At 50.5% G+C, this 25,930-nt stretch overlaps 2 protein-coding genes and 1 pseudogene across 2 annotated transcripts in view; 2 read left to right on the forward strand and 1 right to left on the reverse strand.

Annotated features, from left to right (window-relative positions):
- Positions 1–1,084: 1,084 nt before the first annotated feature.
- Positions 1,085–3,772, forward strand: LOC101586880 (annotated as a pseudogene).
- Positions 3,773–5,368: 1,596 nt separating this feature from the next.
- Nipal4 (NIPA like domain containing 4) lies at positions 5,369–18,933 on the forward strand. The gene is made up of 6 exons (XM_004629461.2): positions 5,369–5,624; positions 8,972–9,211; positions 12,405–12,461; positions 13,310–13,400; positions 15,891–16,051; positions 16,514–18,933. Exons 1-6 carry the CDS (start codon positions 5,588–5,590, stop codon positions 17,137–17,139), a joined length of 1,212 nt encoding a protein of 403 aa, XP_004629518.1. The 5' UTR covers positions 5,369–5,587; the 3' UTR covers positions 17,140–18,933.
- A 312-nt stretch (positions 18,934–19,245) lies between these two features.
- The window catches only part of Adam19 (ADAM metallopeptidase domain 19), a 97,361-nt gene continuing 90,676 nt past the window's right edge, over positions 19,246–25,930 (reverse strand). The window contains exons 22-23 of the mRNA XM_023713135.1: positions 24,804–24,923; positions 19,246–24,161 (exon numbers count right to left, since the gene is read on the reverse strand). Of these exons, the coding sequence (XP_023568903.1) occupies positions 24,108–24,161; positions 24,804–24,923 (174 nt within the window). The 3' untranslated portion in view covers positions 19,246–24,107. The remainder of the gene's footprint in view (positions 24,162–24,803; positions 24,924–25,930) is intronic.

Below are 25,930 nucleotides of genomic sequence, written 5' to 3' on the forward strand. Positions count from 1 at the left end.
CATTTTACTTGGTCTGGTATAGCCAAAATGTTATCGTCCTAACATATCATCAATATTTACAAATCATTGAGATATTTTACTTTTTCTTTTTTTCTTACGGAGTCTTGGAAATCTGGGTGGGCCTGGATCAGGTTGCTTTTGGCAATCATCTAGGATGTTTTTAGCTGTCAAAACCTGTGTGCAGCGGGAAGGAATGTAGGCGTGCTCCTGGAACCTTCAGGGTACAGGCCAGGGACACTGCTCATCCTACAGGGGCAGGGCAGACCCCTCCAGCAGAGGCTGATCTGGTGCAAAATGCTGATGGAACCTGTTTAGTGTTATAAGCCACTCTTACAGGGCTCCATCGTGACATGTGGCCAATCTTTTGGACCTTGTGCTTTTAACATAAAACATACAGACATGAACTTAGATAAGTCACATTTTTAGAAGCTGAGACTTTGGTACACGTGTTGTCCACTTCAGCCCCCAAACAACTGCCCCAAAGTCTGGTTGGTTGGTTCACCAGCCCCTGGCTGGCTAAGGACAGGGCCCATCTGTCCCTGGTTGGGCAGATCCTTCCAAAGCCAGCAGCCCTCCCCAGGGAGACAGCCTGGAACAGACAGTGAACCCTGTTGTTCTTCTCTGGGGAGACAATGCTGTGAGCCCTGCTACCTGCCTGACAGGGCCATTGTGGCTGGAGAGAAAAGGGCTTTGTCAGGGCAACAGCAGAGGAGACTGGGATTCAATGGGGCCCTTTATGCAGTCCTGCGGCAAGGCCCCAGGCAGGCAGCCCAGAGGGCCCAGCCCCCTCCTGAGCAGATGAGGGCTTGGAACCCAGAGAAGGTCTAACCCTCAGGGCCTCCTACCACTGCCCTGACACCCGCCAATTCACCTGAGTCTCAAAAGCCCTGTGTCCAAGCACAGGCATACTCAGGACTGCAGGATGACCACTGGCCAGGACTTGGAAGCATATGGCTCCTCCAATCACAGGAACAGTTGAAAATAAAGGACACATGTGTGTACCTATTTTTCAGGAATAGGGGCACAGCTCTGGGACCCCCATCCCAAGCAGCCCCTTCCCTTACAAAGGTCAGGATGCTAAGCGATGCCGCCAGGTTCTGTGTGTCATCGCCACAAGCAAGCTCTTCCATCCCCTCCATCCCCAGGCACAGGTAACTGTGTGGGGCAGGCAAATATGTAAATTAGCTCAATTGTGGTAAATGTCTCACAACGTACCAAATCATCATGTTGCAGACCTTCAATATATTCAATTTTTCTTTGTCAATAATACCTGAACAAAGCTGGGGAAAAAACAAAAACAACACAAAAAAATCAAGTCCTAGGGAAAGACTCTGTCTCTCTCTCTCTTTTTTTTTGGGGTGGGGAGGCAGAACCGGGGATTGAACTCAGGCCCTTGGGCTTGCTGGGGAATAAGACTCTAAGTCTCTTATCCTGTATTCTTGGAACAAAAGCAATGGAGTACAGTGCAGCAGCCAGCACCAGAGCAGGCACTGCATTACAGCCCCAGGAGAATTTGTGCTCCGAAATGCTTGGGTAAGAGAAAAGGCCCATTCGCTTGTCATATCCTCCCTTACACATGTCTTCCTTAGCAGAAGACCATTTCCATCACGGGCAGCTACCCAGGTTCCTGCCACCCTGTGTCTTAATTCAGAGTGACTCGAAGGTGTTTGCCTCCAAAATGAGGGCCAGGTCTGAGGGTACCTGAAGACCCCTGGCTTCGACATGCTCTGTTTGTGATGCCTGCAAGCACCCTTTCTCCCCTGAGCTCCGCCCCAAGTCCCAGCCCTCACACCCTGTGGGTTCAAGCACACAGAAAGGGGCCGAAGGGCATCTTGTTATTTGACAGTTAATCAAACAGATCCCTGGCATAAGAATCTGAGAGAGTAAATAAAATCTGAGGGGCTGGGGAGATGGCTCAGTAGAATAAGCACTTGCCCTACAAGCACAAGGACTTGAGTTCAATCCCTGGGTCCACCAAAATAAATAAATAAATAAAATCTGAAAGGTAAAAAGAAGAAGAAAAGAAAACTGATCCCTATGGAAAATACATAATTTCTTTATAGTGATACCGAAAGGGAGAATAAGTCACACGCTGGGAGATGCAGTCGTCTGTGACCCAGCTGGGAGACCACCACTGGGATGGCACAGGGCAATGAGGTGGGGGACAGGATTGCACACCTGGGAAGCTCAGTCCCCACCTCACTCCCTCTCTCAGGGATAGTAAAGGCTTAAGTGACAACACCCAAAGAGGAGGCTCCACAGGTAACCCCCTCTGAAAGCTCCCTCCTACGGGACCATCACGGCCACAAACAATCCCTGCTTTCTCAGTCCCTGCCCACCTTTGCAGCCCAGGAGCAGGGATTTGTTTCAGTCTAAAACACCAGGTGGCCTCACGTGGTTGCTGACAGGGTGAACCTGACTCTGAATTTCAGCTTCCCAGCTGGGGCCTGACGCTAGCAACTTGATCATCTCCTGCCTCCTCTCCTGCCTCCCTGTCCTTTCTGCAAATAATAACAGTTTGTACCTCTCACATCCATGAAGATTACATGACCTGGAGCCCTGCAGCACTTAGAACTCTCTCTGGTCCACAGTGAGCACTCCATACGGGTTTTGATGGCCCCCTCTAACTTGTTTTTAATTTTTATCTAAAGGAACAAATCTACTTCGTCACAAGTGTGTGTGTACATAAAATCTAACACAGAAATAACTTACACGCTTGTATTATATAGACACATTTTAAATAGAAATTAGGAAAACAAAAAATTGATATCTGAATAGTTGATCTTCTTCTGTCTCTCCCACTACTGTTTGAAGCCCTTGGACCACTGCAGCCACCACCAGCATAACGTCCCAGAGCCAAAAGGGAACCAGCCACATACCTTCTCCTTTTTGCCACCGATCGTCCACATCCTCAGACTTGTCCTAGCACTGTTCAAACACAGTGGATTACTATGAAGTTCTAGGCGCGCAGAGGTGCACCTCTCCCGAGGACACCGAGAAAGCACCCTGGAAACTAGCACTACACTGGCACCCAGATAAAAATCCTGAGAATAAAGAAGTTGAGCAAAAACTCAAACAATGGTTGAGCCATACGAGGTGTTATCAGATGCTAAAAAAAAGGATATCTATGACAAATATGGCAAAGAAGGATTAAATGGTGGTGGAGGAAGGAGACGTCACTTTGACCGTCCATTCGAGTTTGGGTTCACATTCCAGAACCCAGAAGATGCCTTCAGGGAATTTATTGGTGGAAAGGACGCATTTCCATTGTACTTCTTTGGTAATGAAGACGCATTTAAAGACATTTTTGGGAACTGAAGGGGTCCCCAAGGAGGCAGAAGTCGTAGTACATGCTCTTTTTTCTCCACCTTCAGTGGATATCCATCCTTTGGAGGTGGATTTTCTTCATTTGATTCAGGATTTCCTTCATTTGGGTCCCTAGGTCATGGGGGCCTCACTTTTTTTTTTCATCCATATGGTTTGGCAGCAGTGGGATGGGTAACTTCAAATCTATATCAACTTCTACTAAAATCGTTAACGGTAGAAAATCACCACAAGAGAACTGTGGAGAATGGTCAAGAAAGAGTAGAAGTTGAAGAAGATGGACAGTTTTTTTTTTTTTTTTTTTTTAACCAGGGATTGAACTCTGGCCTTTGCACTTGTCAGGGAAGCGCTTATTCCACTAAGCCACTCCCCCACCCCCTAAGAAGATGGACAATTAAAGTCCTTAACAATAAATGGTAAGGAGCAGCTGCGCTTGGATAACAAGTAATTCAATGCACACATTTAACAGAAATGTTTAACTATAAAAAGCAGCATTTGAAGATTAACAGGAACTTTTTTTTTAAGATTTCGGATGAATTTAACTTTCAGTATAACTGTATCTAATCTAAAGTATTTATAAACAGCTCATTGGAGCCCCTCTTTGTCATAGACTTTTTTTTTTTTTAGAACTGGGGTTTGAACTCAGGCTCTTGTGCTTGCCAGGCAAGCGCTTATTCTACTGAGCCATCTCCCCAGCCCCTGTCATAGACTTTTGAGTTTATTGTGTGGTCCTACCACACAGTAGGGCCATTTTTTTTGTCTTTAAAATTGTTGCAATCTCTGTATGCACTTTGCTTTCTTATTAAATGTGATCCAAGGTAAGCCTTGTTTTGTTTTGTTGACTCTTGAGTAGTGCTAGGACAGGACTGTACTCTACCACCAGCGTGGATCTGCTTTCCATTGTGTTTGAAACGTGAGCCAAGTAGCGTCCGCCTGCTCTGAAGCCAACATTGCCAGGACGGGTCTTCCACAAAAAGTTTCCATTTTTCCCCTCCATATTTAGTAATGAAAGATGTGCGTTAATGGTAATACATTTCCAGTTCAATACAAATTTAAGGCCGTTTTCTAGTTGTACGTGGATGCTGGCAACTTAGTAAAGTTTTGACAATTGTTTAAATGTGTAATGTTAAGCTTAGGCTTATAAAAGCTGGTAAACTGGGTCTCCGTCTTTTGCTTTAAAAACAAAAACGAAACAAAACAACAACAAAAAGAAAATAAAGCTCCTGGGGGAAAAGGAACAATGTATTTTTTTGAGACTGGGTTGTGCTGTGTGGTTCAGGCTGGCCTTGAACTCACCGTGTTTCCCTGAAAATAAAAGCCACTCAGAAAACAACCAGCCTTACTAGAGATCAAACACGCCGGTCCCCGCCCCCCAGCGTAGCCCTGCCTTCCCGGCATCCTTATTCTCTTGTTGGGTGGCTGATAGGCTGATCTGTAGGACAGGTAGGGCAGGGCTGCTGCGTCAAACCCGGCGGGCGAGTTTGATCTCTAGCTTTCAAGGCTGATTTTTTTTTGGCCTTATTTTCGCGGAAGCAGGTGAGGTGGTCCAGGCTGGCCTTGACCTCTGCAGTCCTCCCGCCTCACCTTCCCTTAGCATTACAGGTGGGTGCCACCGCACCCAGCAAGCCGACTCATTTTGGTCTCCAAGGACTGCATTTTTTTCAGTTTCCCAATCTCCTGTCACTCACTCCACAGGATGTGTACTGAACACTTTGGGGCACCCGCTGCCCTGCTGTGACTGCCTTAGTGCCAGGCACAGATCGGACCTCTGGGTTGAGCCAGTGAATAAGGCAGAGGAGCGGGGAAGGAGGGCGGAAAGCAGTCAGGTTCTCCGACTCCTCCGCCCCTGCAGCCCCAGCATAGCCACAGCCACCTGGGCGGGGAGGCTGCTCCCTTCCTCCCTCGAAGTCCCGGAACGCTTTAACCAAGAGGTGATAGAGGCGTGGGCGCTGGTGTCCGGAGGGCGGGCCGGGGACCGCCCCTCGCCTCGCCCCTGGCACCGGGCGGGCGGTGACTCGGCCTCCGGGCCGGACAGCGCCCGCACCCCAGGAAGGCATGCGCCCCTCTTGGGGCTGGAGCGCTGGGTCCCCAGCACCCAGAGGTGCCCCAGACCGGCTGGCTCCTCCCCCGGGACTCTGCCTCTGGGCGCGTCATCCTTCCCATCCCTGGCCGACCCCGGCGCCCGTGCCACGCTGGGACGAGTCGGGGGCACCGCCGGGAGCCAGGAGCCGGGCGCCCACGACCTGTGCAGCGCCCGCGGCCCATGGAGCTGCGCGCCGGCAACGCCAGCTGCGAGAACGGTGCGTGCCGACCTGGGGCTCCAGCCTGTACCTTCCTTCCTCCTCCCTTGCCCCCTTTCCCATCCTACTCCCTGGCTCAGTCCTCAGACGGGTCTAGAAGATCAGCTGGGGGACTTGGGAACAGACAGAGGAGGGAAAAGGGACATGGGGAGTAGGTGGCATCCCTGACCAGAAGGGGCAGCCTGGGAAGTGGGGACCCAGGCCCAGGGAGTAGTCATTGATGATTTTAGTACCTGCCCAGGTGTGGCTGGCTGTTACCCAGGCTGGGAGTGGGGATGGGGGTGAACACAGGAATTCACCATCGCAGAACCCCCATACGCACTGCAAACTAGGGGCAAAGACCATGGGGTGCTTGGTGAGCTCTTAGTACAAAGCAAACTGCGGGTCTCACCTGCAGCCCCTCCCCGAAGTCACGCAGCTACTCTAACAGGTGGGTGAAGTCATGATTGTACTAATCCCATGCTAGAGATGAGGAAGCCAGGGTCCTGGAGGGGTGAGTAGCTGGCTCCAGGCAATTCTTGGGGGCTTTGGGGTCTAGCACAGTCTGCACTGCCGTGCTTAGCTGAGTTTTTCAAGTCTCCCTTCCCCCCCTGGCCTTGGTTGAATGACAACCTGTGGGCTATGGTGCTTTCTCTTGCTTCTCCAGGGAAGTACCCCGAGCTGGCTGCTTGGTGCTGGGTGACTGGGTTTCCTGAGCCATCTTCAGCCTGCCCTCTATCCCTGTGTTATATCCTGGGCCTGAGAATATCCTGGGAGGGAGGCAGGAGGCTTCTGCCCAGACCCCTGTCATGAGAGATGTGGCACAGTGGAGGGTGCTGGACTCACGGCTGTGCCAGCCTCCCAAAGAGCCTCACAGTGAGGCCTCTGGCTTCATCTGCTAGCGAGGTGCCTTCAGGGAGCAAGGGAGGGGTGTGGGAAGAAGCCTGGCCTTGCCTGGCCCAGCGTCCCGCAGGCCCTGGGAGACTCCCCGGATCCAGCACTTGGGCAAGGAGCTGGGAGCTGGAGGAGTGGGAGTGAGCAATGCAGAACCAGTCTGGTTAGGGACATGGGTGACAGCATCTCGTCTCATCTTCCCTCGATTGTGACACAGCTGTCGGGAAGATGGGTCTTCCATGCAAAAGCTACCTGGATGCGCCGCGTGGGTTCCAGACCCGCATCTACCACTCGGTGTTTCTGTGACTCAGGCAGGTCCTTTACCTTCCCAGGGACTCAATTTCTCCAGCTGAAAGTAGGAGAGCTAGACTGCCTGACTGCTTTTTTTTTTTTTTTTTTTTTTGTCTTTATGAGACAGGGTCTCGCTATGCAGTTCAGGCTGGCCTTGAGCTCACTTATAGCCCAGGCTGACCATAAACACACATCAGTCCTCCTGCCTCAGCCTCCCAAGCACTATGATTACAGCCATGCACCACCACGCCCCAGTTGGCTGACTGGTTTTTAAGGGCTCTTTCAGCTGTTTCTCTGTGACTGTATGGCATGGAAGAAAGGCCAATATTGCTCTTACTCTGTTCTACCAACACGCCACTCTGCAGCAGAGCAGGCTGGCCTGGGCCTCAGGGGCTCTTCTGGGCCCTGCCTTGGTCTGAGAGGTCTCGGTCCAGGCCTACAGGCTTGGCACTGGAGCCTGGGCCTTGGTGACACACAGCTTTAGAGTGCCTTCCGCCTCCTGCAGTCACAGATCCAAATGCCTACAGAAGACAAACCATAACACAGATGACTGAAGTGCCTCAGGGGAGCTGCAGAGAACAGGTCCTGACTAAGGAGCATCCCCTGGTAGCTTCAGTCCCTGGCTGCCTTACAGAGTGGCTCTCCCAGGGAGGACATAGACCTTCTGCTTTGGAAGTATGGCTTCAAATGTGAATTTTCACGGATGTGCTCACGATTGTTAATGTTGGTAACAGACTCATATTCTAATGGGCCTCTTAGGAGGCCAGATGGTGCTTCTAGTCCCCTTGCTGCCTGCTTATTGGACAGTATGGTGCTTGTGAGCAAGGGGCTGTGGCATCTAAAGACTTGGGCTCTAATTCTGGCTTCCCCACTTATTCACCATCCAGCTTTAGGAAGGTTACTGAATTGAGTTTCTTCTTTCTTTCTTTCTTTCTTCCTTTCTTTCTTTCTTTCTTCTTTCTTTCTTTCTTTCTTTCTTTCTTCTTTCTGTATTTGGTTGTTGTAGGGTCTCACTATGCAGCTCTGACTCATAGTGATCCTCCTGTTTTCAGCCTCCCCAGCACTGGGATTACAGGCATGCATCACCATGCCCAGACTCTGGCTGCCCTGGGGGTGGGGCTGGCACAGCATGTGGTGCCTGGGATCGAACCACAGTCCTTGCATTTGCCTAAGCAGGTACTGTAGTCCACTGAGCTATCTCACCAGCCCCATGAATTCAGTTTCTTCTGCTAAAGACCTGGAAAGGACCATTGAGTCTGTTTCATAGAGTGGTTGTTACGAATCCTCATGGAAAACTCTAGAGTCATGTGTGTGGCAGCACTGGAGGATGCTTGGTTATTTTTTGTGCTCAGTTATTTGCCGAAGGTCTGCCTCTGGTGCCTGGGCTCATCCTTACTGGAGCTGGTGTTGGTGCCAGAAAGGGAGGCCAGGTGGGTTTGATGTGGGCCATGAGGGCAGACTCAGGACTTAGAATGCAAGCTGTGGATGAAGTCTGCATGGGGTAGTGGGCAGCCGGTTGTTCTCTGTGACCCAAAGGAGGTTCCAGTCAGCGATCACGAACACCAAAGGGCTCAGAAGCAAGACCTGAGAATAGTCAGTTCCCACAAGTGGAGGCTCACTCTTCAGCCACCCCGAGGCCTACGTGGGGCTGTGGAATGTCTAGCCTCACCCTCAAAGGCTGCCTCACCCTCTAGGGCTGCCTCTGACCAGCCTTCTATTTGCTTTAAGCTGAGGGAGGTGGACATAAGGAAATCTCTGGGTGGGACCATGAGACAACAGGGCCCATGTGCCCCTGGGCTGAGAGCAAATTCCTGCAGAGGACAGGGGCTTGGAGTGTGTGGGGACCCTCACTGGTGCATATGGCATCAGTGCCACATTCTGGAGCCCCGAAATCAGATAATGTGTGCTCCCTCAAGCAGGTACCTGACCTCTCATTACTGCCTTTCCCACAGCCAGGATTTGAGGATTAGAGACACTACTTCCTTGACGGGTGGTTGTAATCTAGGACAAGTTTGTACAAATGAAGCTCTTGGCCAGAGATGTCCAAGTGAATGTTAACATTACTGTTAGGTTGGGGCCCACTGCAGTCATGGAAGCATGGGGTCAGAAGGAGTGGCCAGCGCCAACATTTGCAAGGCATCCATAGATCCGCAGCTTGACTCTCACCATGGTTCCTCTTCCAGGTTCCCTGATCAGCCTCTACTGCTCTTCCCAAGAAGTCCTGTGTCAGATCGTGAGTGGCCTTAGCCCTGAGGTGCCCAAGAATGTCACCTTGGACAGCTGGAAGGAAAGAATCAGGAAGAACTATGGTTTCTACATCGGCTTGGGCCTGGCCTTCCTGTCCTGCTTTCTTATCGGCAGCAGCGTCATCCTCAAGAAGAAAGGCCTCATTAGACTTGTGGCTAGTGGGGCCACTCGCGCTGGTAGGCTCCCTGGGGAACATAGGGGCAGGCAGTGCACGGGTTGGCAGGGCCTGACCCAACTTCCCCCAGAGGGGCCCGGGATGCAGTCCAGTGTATGGCCTCAGGAAGGCACGAAAGACTCTGTCACCTTGCTGAGAATCCCACCTGCCAAAGCGAAACCGTCTCTACAGTCAGATTTCCTGAGAGCTTCATGACATGTGTACTGGGGTACAAATGGGGAAAAGCCTCAGGTCTGAAAACCAGAGCCTTCTGGGTTAGTTCTGGTTTTACTTCTCATGGTAGCACAGATGCGTCTGCCACAGCAGCCCCAGGCCCTCCGGAGCCTGCTCGTTCTTGTCCATTTGAGCTTCTTTGCAGGCTCCATTGGTTACTCGGTCCACAGGGACTCACTTGTCTAGAAAATAGGGTATGCATGTATGAAGCAGTTCTTGTTCAGGTGTAAAAGAATTTGTTCATGGAACTGTCCTTTATCTTGTGCCAGCAGTGGGCCACGTATGATGCTAGATAGAGGCAGTGTGGTCCTCACAGAGCACCTGGTCAAGGGGGAGATAACACAGAGGAGAGGGCGAGGTCCAGGGTTGTTCTCCAGGCATAGGAGCAGCATGTGCAAAGGCTCACAGGGAAGAGGACGTGTGTGATGGTGGAAAGTGAATGCGGATCGGCTTGGCTGGAGCCCAGGGTGGGGCAAGGTACAGGGACGGCCAGCTCTGCACGGTCTTCTCAGCACACTGTGGAGCTGGCATGAAGTGTCAAGCAAGGGAGTGTCTTTAGGCCGAGAAAGGACACAGTCTGACTTAGGGTCTGAGAGATTCCCTGGGTCCTGTGTGAAGACTGGAGGAGGCACAGCATTGATGTGTGGGGAACGCAGTAGGTGAGCCAGAGGATGGGATGGCACTGCGGCAAGCGGTGGATTCCAAAGATGGCCATGAGAGGTGGGACGTCCTCACTCTGATGGAGACTGGCTATGAGGGGAGGGTGGAAAGGAGTTAGGGCTGACTCAGGCTTCTGACTTGAGCAGTGAGGGAGGGAATGATGCTGCCTCCTGAGGTGGAGAATGCTGAGAGGAACAGGTTTTGGGATGAGGGTGCATGCAAGTTTGGACGTGTGCATCAAGTGTCTCTGTGGGACAGCACAGCACAGAAAGAGCTGGAAGGCTTTGACTCCAGCATCTCGACTCCTGCTGGCAGAAGCCACACTAGAAAAGTGTTTTGTTTTGTTTTTTTCCCCTCATGTCTCAATTTGCTCATCTATAAAACAGGAATAAAAACAATAGGAACCTTAAGAGTTATAGGAGACACGTACAGATTGAATGTCTAGAATGCCCAGGAGCAGACGTGCTTAAGATTTCAGACCTTTTCAGATTTTGGAAGAGAGAGAAAGAGAGAGAGAGAGAGAGAGAGAGAGAGAGAGAGAGAGAGAGAGAGAGAAACAGAGAGACAGAGACAGAGACAGACAGACAGACATTTTACGGGATGGGACCCAATTCTAAACATCAAATCCACGGTGTTTTCTATACAGTTACACATATAGCCAAGAGGTACTTTTCTGTCACGTGTTTAATGATTTTGGTCATGAATGAAATGCCAGGGTATGGAACCAGCAACCAGTGTCAGGTCGGCACTCAGAAGGTTTGGGTTTTGCAGCATTTTGGATCAAGGATGCTCAGTCTTAACCTGTCTAGAAAGGTGCTTGGCATGGAGCAAGCACTGGATGTGCAGGGTGTCACTCGAGCAGAGGCTGGCAGAGCCCTCTTGCACCGGGGCCGTGACCACTGGAGGCGAGGGAGGGCATTGGCAGCAGCGGTCATCGCAGATCTGTGCTTCACTTGTGAGCAAATGAAGAGGCCTGAGGCCTGTCACCGTGTGTCTGCTGCTGCTCGGGGGGCGGGGGGGGGGGAGCAGATCTGTCACTGACCGCTTACAAAGACTTCCTGCCAGAACCCATCTTTACCTCCAATCTATCATTACAGTAACTTCTGTGATTTCAACTCTCAGTGTAAAATATTGTCAGAGTTCTTAACCTTTTAGGGGTCACTCAGGCCATTAGGAATCTGGTGCAAGTGAAAGGTCTTCTAAAAAGCATTCACAAAAAGCAGCATCTGCTGTTTTGACTTTCACAGAACTATCTCCAGCCCACCCCTCATCATTATCACTAATATCAGTCAGTACCGAGTGTGTTCTAGGTTCTCTACAAAACAGACACGATCCCTGACTTTGTGGCATTCCCACTGTAGTGCAAGAAATGCCAATAACTGAAATTATAAATGATAATTGCTGTGAAAGAGACAGGCTGGGGTTATGGGAGAGGAGGAAAATAATATGTGGTCAGAGCCTCTTGGGGAAGCAGCATCCTAACCAGACCCGTAGAATGTGGGTGCATTTGGGCAAACCTTAGAAGGAAGAACATTCTGGGTATGAGGGAGAGCATGTACAGAGGCCCAGAGGCACAAGAGATCTTCTTGTTTCTGAAGAACTAAAAGAAAGGCAAAGGTGGCAGGAAGAGCTTTGGAGAGGTGAGGAAGGCCACAGCTGTGCATGGATTTGCGAAGGATTCTGGTCTTCAGAGCAATCAGAGGCCTTTGGCCAGCAATAACCTGGGGGGTGGCAACATACAATTTACATTTTTAAAAGACAACTGGCTCCCATGAAAAGAAGGAATTATTAGAGGGACAAGACCAGAACCAGAATAACCGCTCATGAAGCCATTGCCTCAGCCTGGACGCCAGAAGACAGGGCATTTGAGTAGGTGAATCCAAAGGTGTGGACAGGTATGCGATGCCCTTTGGAGACAGCACACGCAGGATGGACTGTTTGTAGAAGAACAGGGAGAGAAAAGGGTCAAGAGCAATTGCCTTGTTTCTGGCTGTAGCAACTAAGTACATGGAGGTGCCATGCTGAGCTCCATTCGGCAGGTCCATTCAAGATCAAGGGTTCCATTTAGGGCAGATTTCAAGATTTCTGAGATATTCAAGAGATATCAAGTAAGTGGTGAGATTTACCTCTGGGCTCAGGAGAAAAGTCCAAGCCAAGGTAGGAAAGTGGGGCATCGAACAGAGATTAGACTCAAACCTACCGGGGAGAGGGCCAAGAGCCAAGTCTCAGGGAACACTTAGAGGTCCAGAAGTGAAGCAATTAGGAAAGGAGCCCGAGGAAGAGTGGCCCCATTCTAACGCTCTGTCAATTCCACCCCACAGTGGAAGGAGGCTTCGGCTACCTGAAGGACACGATGTGGTGGGCTGGATTTCTCACCAGTAAGTAGGTTCTTTTGCCATGAATTACAGTGGGCTGTCCCTGGCAGGGATGGAGATGAAGGGAGAAGAGGGTGAAGCATTTCTCTTTCTAATATAGGAAGTGTAGGTCCAAGACCAGATTCCTAAGGAAAAAAAACTTGGCAACCTTGACACCATGTTCTTATCTCAGATCACATGCTCAGCCCTAAGGTGGTCTTCATCCATGGAACACCTACCCAAAAGGAGGTTGTGCAGAGCTGACAGTGACATAGGAGTGTTTTTATAACACTCTGAAATATAGGGCAATGACATCATTGCCTCTCGGCAGGGGGGACCCACGGACTTCTACATGGTAGATTCTGGAACCCGAAGGCAGTCAGGGCCCAGGAGAGTTGATTGGTTGGCCCACTTTGACAGCTCATCTGCCACTTACACTTTTCTTAGATTTGCACACTCACATGTTTCTTCTACTCTCCCCTTCCCCTTGCTGGCTGGCCACACTCTTAGGTGAAAACTTTCCCCTGATAGCCCCGACGCCAGGGTTGACCCTTGCCCTCGGTAGAGCTGTCTCAGTGATCATCTCCTTCCAAGGACTGCTATTATTTTCCAGCAAAGAGAAGCAGAAGTCAATGTCATGCGACTTACGCTTACCTCTTTAAAATGGGAGGATTGGGTCAGGATACCCTGGGGCTGGCCTTCTGATCAGATGGTCCCGGGAGGGAGCCAGGGATCAGTATTTTAGGGAATACCAGTCTGGGATTCTGGGATGGTGGAACACTGACTGAAGCAGCCTCTGCCCAGATTCCCCTGGAGTGGAGATGCTGCGGGGCAGGAGTTGCGGCAGCCATTTTTCTTCCTTTACTTTCTAGTGTCTGCTGGAGAAGTTGCCAACTTCGGAGCCTATGCGTTTACACCTGCGACAGTCGTCACGCCCCTGGGAGCACTGAGCATCCTCATAAGGTTCTCGTCCCCTCTCTCACCATCTCTGGCTCTTTTCTCTTTTCAGTTTGTTGAGGCCTGGAATACTCAAGTGGGGTTAACTGCCATGTGGCGTTAGGCACCAAGATCGATGCCAGCCCCTAGGAAGAGGTACTCGGCTGTTCAAAGCTCTAAATCCTTAGACTATTTGTGACACTGGATCTAGTATCCTGCTGATAAGTAGGTCACAGAGGGGCAGGCCAAGACTGAACGAACTGAAAGGGCTCCTGCTGCCACTGGGCTGCATGTCTCATGAGAATATTTTGGGGTCTCAATAGGAGAAGCATGCAAATTAAAAGCATGAGCCCAGATTCACAGTGGAGTTCTATTTCTTACCTGGATGTTTAGTAGTAGTTATGATATCAAGGGCAAGCCACTTAACCACTCCAGCCCTCAGGTTCTCTGTCTGCAAAATGGAGATCTGCTAATACCTGACTCAGGTTGCTGTTTCATGGACTGAATGGGCTAGTGCACAGAAGGTGTTTAGGACAGAGCCAGCACCCACGCATAACCGTGGCCGAGGGCCTACTGTGTGCTGAAACTAAACGTGCCCTGTGGGCAGGCTCAGTAACCTCACAGCACACTGACCTGAGGCCAGGACAGCTTAAACAACTTGGCCACGGCATGTAGGTTCCAAGTGGCCAGGCCACGTAGTCTGATACCAGAGCCCAGGTGCTTATCACTGTCCCCACGGGCTCTCCAAGAAGTGCTCAACTAATGATTAATATTCTTTCTTTCTTTCTTTTCTTCTTTCTTTCTTTCTTTTTGGGACTAGATTTCACTGTACAGTTAACTTGCATAGTGAAACTCATTTTATAACCCAGGCTGGCCTTGAACTCACAGTGATCTTCCTGCCTCAGTCTCCCAAGGTCTAGGACAATAGGCATGCACCTCCACACTCGACTCCAATTAATAGTTTTTAGAATAACTGATTCCAGGGCTGGCAGCCCAGTGGCACAGCGCTGGCCTAGCACACACGAGGTGCCATGTGCCGTCTCAAGCACTGCGGTTAGTTAACTAAATGTGGGTGCCTTTGTTGCCCTCAGCCCTCCTGAGCTAAACACTTAGAGCCAGCTCCTCTGTGGGGTCCTAGAGCCCCATGCATAGGGAGATCTGGTTTTGGAGCTAACCTTGGCACTCTGGTGAATCCCAGCCAACCACACCCGCACATTCATCACTCCCTCAGTTTATTTGCTATCTTGACAGCTTTGCAATATTTACATGGAACACAAGTAGAAGCATGACTCACGCTGTACAACTGGCCTAGCTGATTTCACGCTGATGCAGCTGTGAAGTCAGGGTTGCTTATCTGATAAGTGTGCAAATTCCCTGTTGCAGATAGTTGGGAGAGGCCCGGGATCCACCACTGTGTGATCCCTGCCTGTGAAAATGCCATCAGAGCCTCTTAAACAGGCACCAGGGTAAAACATTTGTAGCATTTTGAAAGGAAGACAGGAGATAGAGAAGAGAGTTGAGATCTTGGTGTCCCTATCACAGTGCCTTACACCAGGAGTTTTTTGAGGCCACCTGGGTTCAAGGTCAGCCAACAGATTGTACCCTAAACTAGTTCCACCTTTGTGAAGAAAAAGAAGGGTGCCCCAGGGGTCATGCCCAGCCTGCCTGTTCTCTTTCCTTCCTTCCTTCACCTTTATGGGTTCATCTAGAGGGTGCAAGAAGGGCAGAGATCACCAAAGAGCACCAAGGCGCTGGGGGTCGTGTGCCTACCATGTGATAATTTTGGGAGGTCACAAGGGTTGTTTCGTTATGGGTAATGGGAAAGGCGTTGGCTTTATACTGAAACTGAACTTGAGCCCAAACCTGGCTTCCAATGCTTGCTACTCTCACAACCTTGTCACTTCAATTTCTGTGAGACTCAGTTTTCACATCTATAAAATAGGAACACTGAATTCTACTTCACAGAGAGCTGAAAGAGGTTAGTGAGATCATATGTGCAGTTTTGGGAGTAGGGAACATGCACCCCAGGCATAGCAGCTATAGCTGTCTTAGAGGTTGTTAATATTGACATGTCCAAGGGGAAGAATAGGTTTGTTCTGAATGACTCAAGAGGAAGAGAGACATGGAACAGAAAGAGAATTCAAGTGAGCTTACAATAGGCTCATTTGGCTTCCTAAAAGGTGCATTCTTGTTATCAAAGAAAGATATCTACCAGAAATACCAGAAGGAAAATGTTCAGGGGTAGAGGTTAGAGGAGAACAGTTTGAGGGGTTCCTCCAACCCTTCAGGTTGGGGATGCTTTCAGCGTCAAAGAAGCCCATTGGAAGCATACACTGTAACTAACTCTCCTAGAAACGTTTGTGTTTCAGATGCTGGGGGAGGTAGGGAGGAAGCTTTCACAGGAAGAGTAGCAAGTCTGCCCCTCTATTCTCTGTGAGTGCCCACTCAGCCCCCATGGCCTGGCAAGACGCCACCAGGCAGAGCTGTCCTGACGGCTTTCTCCTGTCCTCCACACAGTGCCGTGATGTCCTCCTATTTCCTGGGGGAGAGTCTCAATCTTCTCGGGAAGTTGGGCTGCGCCATCTGTGTGGCCGGCAGCACAGTGATGGTGGTACATGCCCCTAAAGAAGAAGAGGTCACCACTGTCACAGAGCTGGCTTCCAAGATGAAAGACACAGGTAGGCTTCGTGCAGCATGGGGAGAAGGAAACTCTGGGTCCCTGCTGAAAGCCTGGCTGGTTCCGACCATCACCTATGCTTCCCCTGGAGGACAAAGCAAGCTAAAGAACGGAAGTCAGAGGCTGCTGCCTTAGCAGGCTACTTCAGGGGCCTCCTGCCTGAGGCACAGAAACACCTCCTTTCCTCAGCCTGTTCCAGGATCTGTCCTCAAGGCTTTCTCTCATGAGCCTCACAAAACAGCCCTACATAGTTCGTGCTGTTGGCCCCTCTTTTACAAATGAGGGAACTGAGGTCTTTAGTGTTCAGTAACTTACTCAGGTCATTTAAAGGTGTGAGGCTGGGGCCGGGACCTGAGTTTGCGCCAAAATAGAGCTGCTTCCCCTCCATGTGGTACTGGGCTCTAGATGCTGACCACACCCTTCCCAGGTGGCATGATCTGTGTCCCTCCTTCCCTTCCCACAGGGTTCATCGTCTTTGCTGTCTTTTTGGTGGTGTCCTGCCTCATTCTCATCTTCATTGTCGCCCCTCGTTACGGACAAAGGAACATCCTCATTTACATTGTCATCTGCTCTGTGATTGGGTCCTTCTCTGTGATCGCTGTCAAGGGCTTGGGCATCACCATTAGGAACTTCTTTCAGGGGTTGCCGGTTGTGCGGCACCCCCTGCCCTATGTCCTGTCCCTCACCCTGGCACTTAGCCTCAGCACTCAGGTCAACTTCCTCAATAAGGCACTGGACATTTTTAATACTTCTGTTGTGTTCCCTATCTACTATGTGTTCTTTACCACAATGGTGGTTGCCAACTCCATCGTCTTATTCAAGGAGTGGCACAACATGACCGCGGTGGACATTGTAGGCACCCTGTCTGGCTTTGTCACCATCATGTTGGCTGTGTTCATGCTTCATGCTTTCAAAGACTTGGATATCAGCAAGACCAACTTGCCCCACATGCACAAAACCCCCACCCCATCTCCCGCCCCAGAGCCCACTGTCATCAGACTGGAAGACAAGAACATCCTTGTGGACAATATAGAACTTGCCAATACCCCATCACCAGAAAAGAAGCCCAGAAGCACAGTCCCTTCATAAAGCAGGGAATACACACACAAGAGGATGATCCTGATGGTGCAGTCTGAACTGTCAACTTCAGAACCACTTGGCTGTTTGAGCACAACCATGGCCCAGGAGCTGAGTTTTATTGAGATTTTGATTTATACCTCATTTCTGTGCTGAGGAGAAAAAATTCTCTACCCAATACGTGGTGGTCACAGCATGTTCTGGAAACAGCCTCAGTGACTAACTTTACACTGGGGCCAGCAGGTACCCGGACCTCTCTTCCCACTGCTTCCTTCTGCACCATCTGCATGTTGAGATGAGGATGGCGTATGACCTGGTGAATGTAGCACAGTCCAAGTACCCTGAGATACTGGTCATTGGGAAATTCTCTGTACCGATTCTCCTCCTGAGACCAAACCTCTGTTCCTTAGCCCAGTAATGCAATAGAGTTGGCTCCCGGAAGTCCAGAGCAGTTTAGTAGCCTCCTTGTCCAGAGCTGACGGGTGCACAAGCAATGCAAAACCTCCTGATGCTTTTGCCATTTACTGTTGGAGATAGAAACAATACCCCAGCTGACTTCTCACTGTGAAAGCCACCTGCTCTCTCAGGGAAAAGTTTCACCTGGCCCTAGAGGCTTGGCCAGTGGGACAGCAATGAATCTCAGGGACTGAGTAGGGTGCAGGCTTGGCATAACCTGCCTTGTGGCTGTTGACCAGATTGGTCAGAAGCCCAAGTTCCACCAGGGAGCTGCCAACATGGAAGCAGCACCCCATGCCTGACCCAGCACCACCTGCTGCGGGGGTCGTCTTTGTTCCCTCAATGTGACCAGAGGCATCCACAGAACAAGAGCAGCTGGGGAGATGTAATTGTAACCCCTTCCCCTTTTCTAGCTGAAGACCATGAAGGAAATGAGGGCCACTGGAAAGGGAAGAGAGCCTTGCAGAGTCCCTGCCTGCATGCTGCGCTCACACCTCGTGCCCCCGTGCGGTCCGGTCCCCACCTCCCCTGCTGACTAGGGAGTTCCAAAGTCTGTGGGCCCAATTCCACTCCCTGCACCTCCAGCCTCGGGTGCTGTTTTGAATGAATGTGATTTCCCTCCATGGCTGGTATCAGTGCACTGCCTCAGATCTCAAAAAGGGCAGTAAACCGAGAGCCCTGAGAGTGTGGCCTACAGGATGAATAATGCAAGCTTCCAACTAGGTTTGGTTGACTCAACATTCCATGAGCATGGAGCAACTGAATTTGTTCCTCTGGATCTGGGAAACCAGTCCTCAGTCTCTGGAAGCTGAGTGGCCAAGGAAATCTTTCCAGCATCTTCTGCAGCAGTGCTGTCACTTAGAGTGGGACAGTTTTGTTTTTAGAACACAGCACTGAAGGCAGCTTTCTCCTAGTTAACTTCCAAGTCCTTGCCAGGCACCAAGAATAGTAGGTGTCACTTTAACACTTCTCAGATTCCCATTTTTTATTCCTAATTTACATATGCAGAAAGGGACTCAGGTTAAATAATTGGCCAGGGTTACACAACCAGGAGGAGATGAAATGGATATCTGGTCCAAGCCCAGTCTACAACCACCAGGCATAGTGTGTCTCTCCAAAAGACTATATTTGACTCCTATACATAATCTCATACTACTTTATTTTTTTGTGATCTATGCTGTCTCTTCATCTGAATGTAAACTCCACAAAAGCTTGTCTTGATTTACTGCTTGCCCTTGGTACCTGGAACACAGTTAGCATTCAAAAAACAAACAAACAAACAAACAAAATCTGTTGATTTTTAATGAAGGAATGATTCCATTCTAAACGGGCTTCTTTTGTCCAAGCTTATTTGGGGACTAGTTGTTTTTGTTTTTTAATATGGTCTCACTATGCAGCTCAGACTCATAGTGATCCTCCTACTCAGCCTCCCCAGTGCTGGGATTACAGGCATGCACCACCACACCCGGTTCTGGGTCCTGCACAGCATGCAGTACTGGGGATTGAACTCAGGTCCTCATGCTTGCCAGGCAGGCACTTAGACCAGTGAGCTATCTCCCCAGCGCTTGGTGGCCAGTCTTGTTTTGTTTTGCAGTACTGGTGACCGAGCCCAGAGCCTTCCCACTGAGCTGTATCCCCAGCTCACTGTTCATTTATACTGAAACAGGGTCTTACTGAGTCACTATGTTGCACAGTTCGAGCTCAACCTGGCTATCCTCCTGGCCTCCTGGGGGGCTGGTATTGCAGGCCTGTTCCACCACACTCTGCTGGGGACCAGCCTTTAACCCAAGGCACATCCTAGCTTAACCCTGGCTTGTTAAACAGTGCATTTGAAAACTTGCTGCAGTCTCTGAGTTCAGTGCTGTTGAGTAAGTGTTTGATGATTATGGCCTTTTGAGAAGGTATTTATGTTAGCGTTCTATCACCATAACAAATACTGGGACAATCTGAGTATAAATAGAGAGGACTTATTTTGGCTTATAGTGTTGGAGATTCCAGTTTATGATCAGCTGGCCCTAATACTATGTGCCTACAGGGAGCGAACACCAGACAAAGAAAAATGAGTCACCTCCTTCCCAGGAAGGGAGAGAGAAAATGAGGCTGGGCCTCTCAGCCCCCTTGGGGTACACCCTCTGTGGTGGTCCCATATCCCCACCTGTTGACTTACCTCTAGCAACAGCACCTCCCTGGAGAAGAGACCCGGAATTCTAGACTATCTATGCTCATGCATGTCATAAGTGGCAGAGGTACTACCAGTGCGGACACAGGGGCTGCTGGGCAGAGGGGTCTCGGTGGGAGCTGATTTCCTAGGTGGGCACATCAGTGCTGAAAGCATTTGTGTTTCAGTGAGTGTCCTCATGCAAATTTAGTACCATGAGAGTCTAGAAAAGTACCATTAGGTGTCAAGGACTCCGTGCCGGGACTTCTGTGACAATGAAATGATAGCATCCACATCAAGAAAAGCGGCAACATCTCACATGTGTAGTGCTCAGGAAGAGGTGCTTCTGCTCATGGCTCCAGGTACCCCTCTCTTAAAGGACCTCAGAATGAGGCAGGGATTCAGTGAGAATCAAGGTAGATCTGGCATAAGCTTCATTCGCTGCCATACAGGTCTCTGGAACCAGTCAGAGTGTGTGTGTAGTCTGCACTTAGCTACACCTGCCCAGCGAGCCCCAGAGGGCTTGAGCGACTCTCTCCCCTGAATCATCATTAGCAGGAAGATGAGCAAGCAGAGGGTTGGTGCTGTCTTCTAGATACAGTAGTGGGGCAGGAGAAAAGACAGATGAGAAAATCTTAGTACCATTCAGGCCTCTAATGATAGAAGACCCAATTACACTAGACCAGCATCTGTCTGGACAGCAGAACAAGCAGCCCCCTCTACTGGCCACAGGAAAATGGAGCTTCCTGGTGGCTCCACACCAAGGCTGGTCCTTTGAGAACTTCGTTATTTTACGTCTCGGATCATATCTGGCTCAAACAGTGGGATAGGAAAACAAGCACACAGAAAGAAGTTGCCAAACGGAGTAACATTTCAAATAACAAACAATTAATTTTAATTAAATACAAACAAAGAAAAAAAAAGGCACCATGGCCCATTCAAGTATTTTGCATAGATGTACAAATATTTGTAAACAATAGATGGGCAGGAGAGAAGAGGATCGGCAATCCATAAATGATCTCTCAAATAAAAAGAAAATTCACATTGCCCTGAATCTCAGATGCGTACACAAAGTAGGGGGCACAAGAAGATGCTAGGGGTGACTGGGGGCAGGGCGCTGAGTCTGCAGAGCCTCTCCTAGTGAGCTTCTCTAGGGACGGGACACCTTTCCAGTCGGCCGTGCTCTGGCCTGCTCAGGTGTACAGCAGAGGTGTTACGCATGCGTTGAACACAATTACTGATTTTAGAACTGGTTCTCAGTTCTTAGAAGTCTTCCACATCTTCTGTCACATAAGAACACATTAGGTTGGACCGAAGGGGAGACTGTATAAGAAAGGAGTACTGCAAGCAGTCAGGGGATACTGCGCTGAGAGGGACTGTTGTAATGCAGAAAATATCAAGACCATAAACTCTGGAGAGCACCGCCTTCACCATAAAAGTCAACGAGGCTGAGAGGCATCTGGGGCGAGCCAGCAGCTACAGCACAGAGCCAGGGGCCCGGGGTAAACCTCCCACAGAGGCAGGCAGGGCTCTCTCTCCCTGAGGTTTACATTTCAGAGATGGCTTTAGGCCCCTAAAAAACATTCCAGTGTTGTAAACCTGGCAGGAAGACCCAATTGGTGTCTAAAAAGATTTACATCCTTCTCCTTGAGATAACTCAACAGATCAGACCTCAGTCGAGCTTCCCTCCTTCCCACTGGAAGGCAGACAGGAGCTGTGGTCAGCCTGAGCCAAAAGCGTCTTTTCACACAGAGCCCCTTTCCCTGCACAGAAAGGCTGGGCACACAGCTCCAGCTTGGAAACCGCATGAATTCCTTCCAATAAAAGAAAAGGCCTTCTCTCCCTGGTCTCCAGGATGCATGCAGGGTCAGAGAGGGGTCTACATGGCTTCCTTGTCGCACTTGCACCCCTTTCCCTTACGAATTCTTGTTCCCCTTCTTGCAATAGTCCCTGGAATAAAGTCCCTGTCCCTTGACGTCACCATACTTTGTGTCTGCATTTGACATCTTACAGCAGCCCACTGGCAGAGAAGGAGAAGAGGGATGCAGAATGGCCTCACTTCCTCCCTGGCGGCCTCCCTGGCCTGCAGAAGAACAGCGTCCAGCTCCCCCAGCAGAGCCAGCTGTAAAATGGTAACTAGGGCTGGCTGCCGTCACAAGCAAAGAATTCTACCATCTTCCAGTTCACAGTATGACTTCGTGGGGTGGAGGTGGCATTCAAATAACGAAGAAATAAAAAGCAAGAGAACAGCAAGCAGGACACTTCCTCTTACAGTTCTGGGGACAGTGGATTTCAGGCTTAAAAGGCTCATGCAGTCGCCACAGCTGGGTACTTTCCCATCCGAGCCACTGCTCCTGATGTGAGGGAGGGAAGCTGCACTGGCCACAGGGACTGCTAGGAGGGACAGGGCTGGGATCAGGGACAGTTTCCTTGTTTGAAGGGAAGGGGAGGCAGAGGACATCCCTTCTGGGACCCACCATGGAGGCACAGAGCATTTGCTATAGACTTAAAGGAAAGGTTATCTCCTGGCAGCGAGAAGGAGGGGATTGCGTGGGGTCACGGGGGTCTGTGCCAGGGAGGCAGGACCCCAACATCGCTACCACCCTGAGAGAAGAAACCCATTTTCCTGAGATCTTTCTAAACCCACCCCACATTTTCCCTCAGACACATGTCCCATAAATCCCATGGTCTACAAACCCAAGAACCTCAGCTCAGCATGTGGGACGCGCAGAGAGCTACACATAAGGAGGCCCTGGGGTTGGGGGTCAGAAGCTCAGCCTTCTTCCGTATTGAGGTTCTCAAGAGCAAACAACTGCTCCTGTGAGGGGTGGGAAGGGCCCTGGAAGAGCTGCAAAGGAGTGTTAGGTCAGCCCACTCGAGCAGAGCCACCCAGCACCTCTGGGGTAGGGCTGGTCTAAGATCATCCTCAGCTACCTTGTAAAACTCATCCTACCCAGCAGCATACCACATACCCTCCCTCGGGGCTCCAGGAAGGACAGGACCCTCTGGAGCAAAAGGACACAGATAACAGTAACCTTGTTAGGAACAAATGGCTGGGTCCCTGGCCCAGGCTATGCCACCATAGCTCTAATGGCTGCCACCTACAGAGGTCTCTGATGGCTCCTTGGTTAGAAACACCTCTCCTCTCTCCTCAGAGGACAACAGTCCTACTCTGAATAGTGGGCAAGCCATGAGGAACAAGCAGGCTCCCTGGTGTGTACTTTCTTAAACAGCTGGGCTCCCAAGGATGTCTGTTCCCTTTATTGCCTGGGCTGCCAATCCTGGAGGAGCTCACTGAGATGCGGGTCAGGGAGAAGGAGGAAGGCTCTCACCCTGCTGAGGTCACAGAACACAACAAGCACAAAGATTCAACTCCCACAGCCATGCTCTAAGTCCACTCTGCTCAACATTCTTGGGATCCAGAGGAGCAAATTGAATTGTCACTCCATGAAGTGGGACCCTGACTCGCAGGTCACAAGCACCTGGTCCCTAAAAAGGCAGGACGGTTGAGGGGCCACTCACCAAAGCACCAATGCATTACTGTGGGCTTGGGGGGTGGGGCGGAATGGAATCTCTGGGGAAGAAGGACGAGAACACAAAGAGCAAACCAAGAATCACCGAGAGTCTTTACCTTTGGCGTGATGGCTCAGAGGAGGTCCGGGCTTGGTGCTCCCCTGCTGTCTACGCTGCCTACAGATAGTACCTGTCTGAGTCAGAGTGACCCATGAATGGGGGCTGTTGGGTCCTAGGGGGTGCGGGATGGGGCTTGGGTTGGCACATGCAGCCTTAGAGTCTGGAGCAGCCACGCCAGCCAAACCCTGGGTAGGGCCACCACGATGGCCAGCTTGACCCTTCCTTAATCCCTAAAAGCTAAAAGGGCAAGGTAAGGCCCGGCTTCAGTCCAGCAGGGGCCTCAGAGGGAGACAGAAGCAACAGGATCTCCCCTGTGTGCCTGCACCACAGGGCCTGCACGGACAGCTTCTCCAAGCTTGGCCCTGGCTGAGGGCTTGCGCAGGGCTTCTCCCATTGGTTTTCCAGCTGTGATGGTCTTGGCCATCTCATCATACCTTAGGCAGGGAGGGTGGGTGGAGCAGCTGCCGCTTGGCCCCTTCTGTGTGCTCCCTCCCTGCCGGGCTGTATATTGCACAGACCAACACTTCAGAGCCATCAGGTAACTGTCCCTCTGGGCCTCCGAGGAGCGTGCAGAGGCACTGAATCAAGAAGGGAATGGTGGGGATTTGGTGTTTCCAGGAAAAGGCCAGGAGAAGCTCAGAGGCAGCCGGAGGTGCTTCTTCTGGTTCCCATGGTGATCACAAATCCTTGGGGCATCCAGAGTCGTCGAGGCGTGAGAAAGCTCCAGATGGGTCTAGATTCTGGAGCTAGTCATCATCCCAGTCCTCTGCGACCTGTAGTTAGGAAACTGGAGAGAGAGAGGAGGGAAAAAGACAACAGCCTGACACCATGGTCTGGGGCCAGTGAGAACTGTCCTCTCGCATTTGCCAGCTGGGAAGGGCAGACAGAGGCGGGCCCGGAGAGTGGCTTCCTGGTCCGGCAGAGATCTGTAGAGGTGGCTGTCCCCTGGGACCACAACTTTGCCGAGAAGTATAGTCCCCCTCGAGCGGACGCTTCACCTCCTTGCATCTTCTAGAGGCCTTCGGGGCACTTCTTCATCGCATCCCTTCCTGATCCCACTCCCAGGCCTGGGAAGCTAGGGACACCCCAGCCACAGGGAAGGGCAGCAGCCCCGCAGACCTGCTGCAGCCCAGGTGGGGATCTGATCTTTGTGGCCACTATGAGATCCAGGCTACCGCTGCTTGTTGCATGCATTTTACAGACAAAGAAATGGAGATGCTAGAGAGGGACTTGCTTGGGTCTCAGCTGTGAGGGTCAGGTGTGAGTTTAAAGCAGCGTAAGGGGCACCTTCCACAAGAAGCCTACACACCCTATTACTAACTTAAGGGACAATCGAGAAGGTATCAAACATTGCCAAGCTTTTGTTTGTGGCACTTGTCCCGACAAGAAGCACCAACTGGGGCACTGCTCTGGATTTTCCTGGGCTCACCTTCCGGGCAGGTGCGACCAGAGGCTGGGTCTGCAGCGCATCCGGCCTGGGGAGGATCCTCCGGCCGGGCACAGGGTTCGCTGGTAGTGCCTTCTGCGGTGGCCGAGGCCTGGAGAAGTCCTGTAGGGAAAGCAGGGGACCTCACGTGAAGGCCAGAGGAGCTTGCTCTAAAGCAAACATTCCTGGCAGCTTACTGATCACAATCAGATGGGGGAAGAAAGTATACACCATAAGGCCCCACTTCACCAGGAGCGGGGTGTGTATGTGTGTGTGTGTGTGTGTGTGTGTGTGTGTGTGTAAGCATGCACACATTGCGTGTTTCTACACTCAGAAAAAAGCTTCTGTGGAGAGCATGTGGACAGCATCTATTACAATTAGAAATGATCCTCCTCAGGTTGGAAAAGGCATCCCCACTGCCCCCGTTAGAGAACTACTGGCACAGGCGTCCGGAAGGGAAGTTTCGGACTGGACTCTCCCACGCTGTGTTTATGACACAACAAAGAAAGTACGAATCAGCAACATTTCACTGATAGACAAAATAGGTAAAATTCTGAAGTGATAATACCTTAGGTAGGATTTAAGCAGAATAAGGGAGGCTGAGGCAGGCTGATGGCAAGAGACACGTACAGGCCACGGAGATGCCCATTTTTGGAGCGGGCCCTTGAATTTTGGAGGCCTGAAATTTTTTAATTCTTTATGTGTTCCAGATAGAAATCCTTCGTCTGAGGAATGCTGGGCTATACTTTTTCCCCCCAATTTGTGGGTTTTCTTTTTACTCTGCTGGTGCTTTCTTTTACCCCAAAGAGTAAATAAAATCTGAAAGGCACAGTAGATACTGTGAAAGGGAAAGAATCTGTTCAGTGGGAAGGAAAAATGGGTGAGGAAAAGGATAAAGGAAAGAAGGGAAGTGACATGCTCATGGATATACGCAGGATAGTGTGGATAACTACTGCCGATTTCCGTAGGTCTGCAGAAAAGAGCAGTTAATGCTTAAATTAAAAACAATTCTTCTTTTTAATTTCTTATAACTTTTCCCTTTCCCCCCAGTTTTGCAGGTTTATATCTGGTAACCTAAACAATTAATTTGAAGATAACATTATGCAGTACAACAACCATTGTGAAATTCT

The sequence above is a fragment of the Octodon degus genome, unplaced genomic scaffold (assembly GCF_000260255.1).
Source record: "Octodon degus isolate 3935 unplaced genomic scaffold, OctDeg1.0 scaffold00029, whole genome shotgun sequence".
NCBI classification, from domain to species: domain Eukaryota; kingdom Metazoa; phylum Chordata; class Mammalia; order Rodentia; family Octodontidae; genus Octodon; species Octodon degus.

What these genes read in the sequence shown, in the direction of transcription:
- Nipal4 (XM_004629461.2), top strand. Translation starts at nt 5,588, where the DNA reads ATGGAGCTGCGCGCCGGCAACGCCAGCTGCGAGAACG. An exon ending in CAACGCCAGCTGCGAGAACG is followed by an intron (nt 5,625 to 8,971) that starts GTGCGTGCCGAC and finishes TTCCTCTTCCAG; the next exon opens with GTTCCCTGATCAGCCTCTAC. An exon ending in TAGTGGGGCCACTCGCGCTG is followed by an intron (nt 9,212 to 12,404) that starts GTAGGCTCCCTG and finishes TCCACCCCACAG; the next exon opens with TGGAAGGAGGCTTCGGCTAC.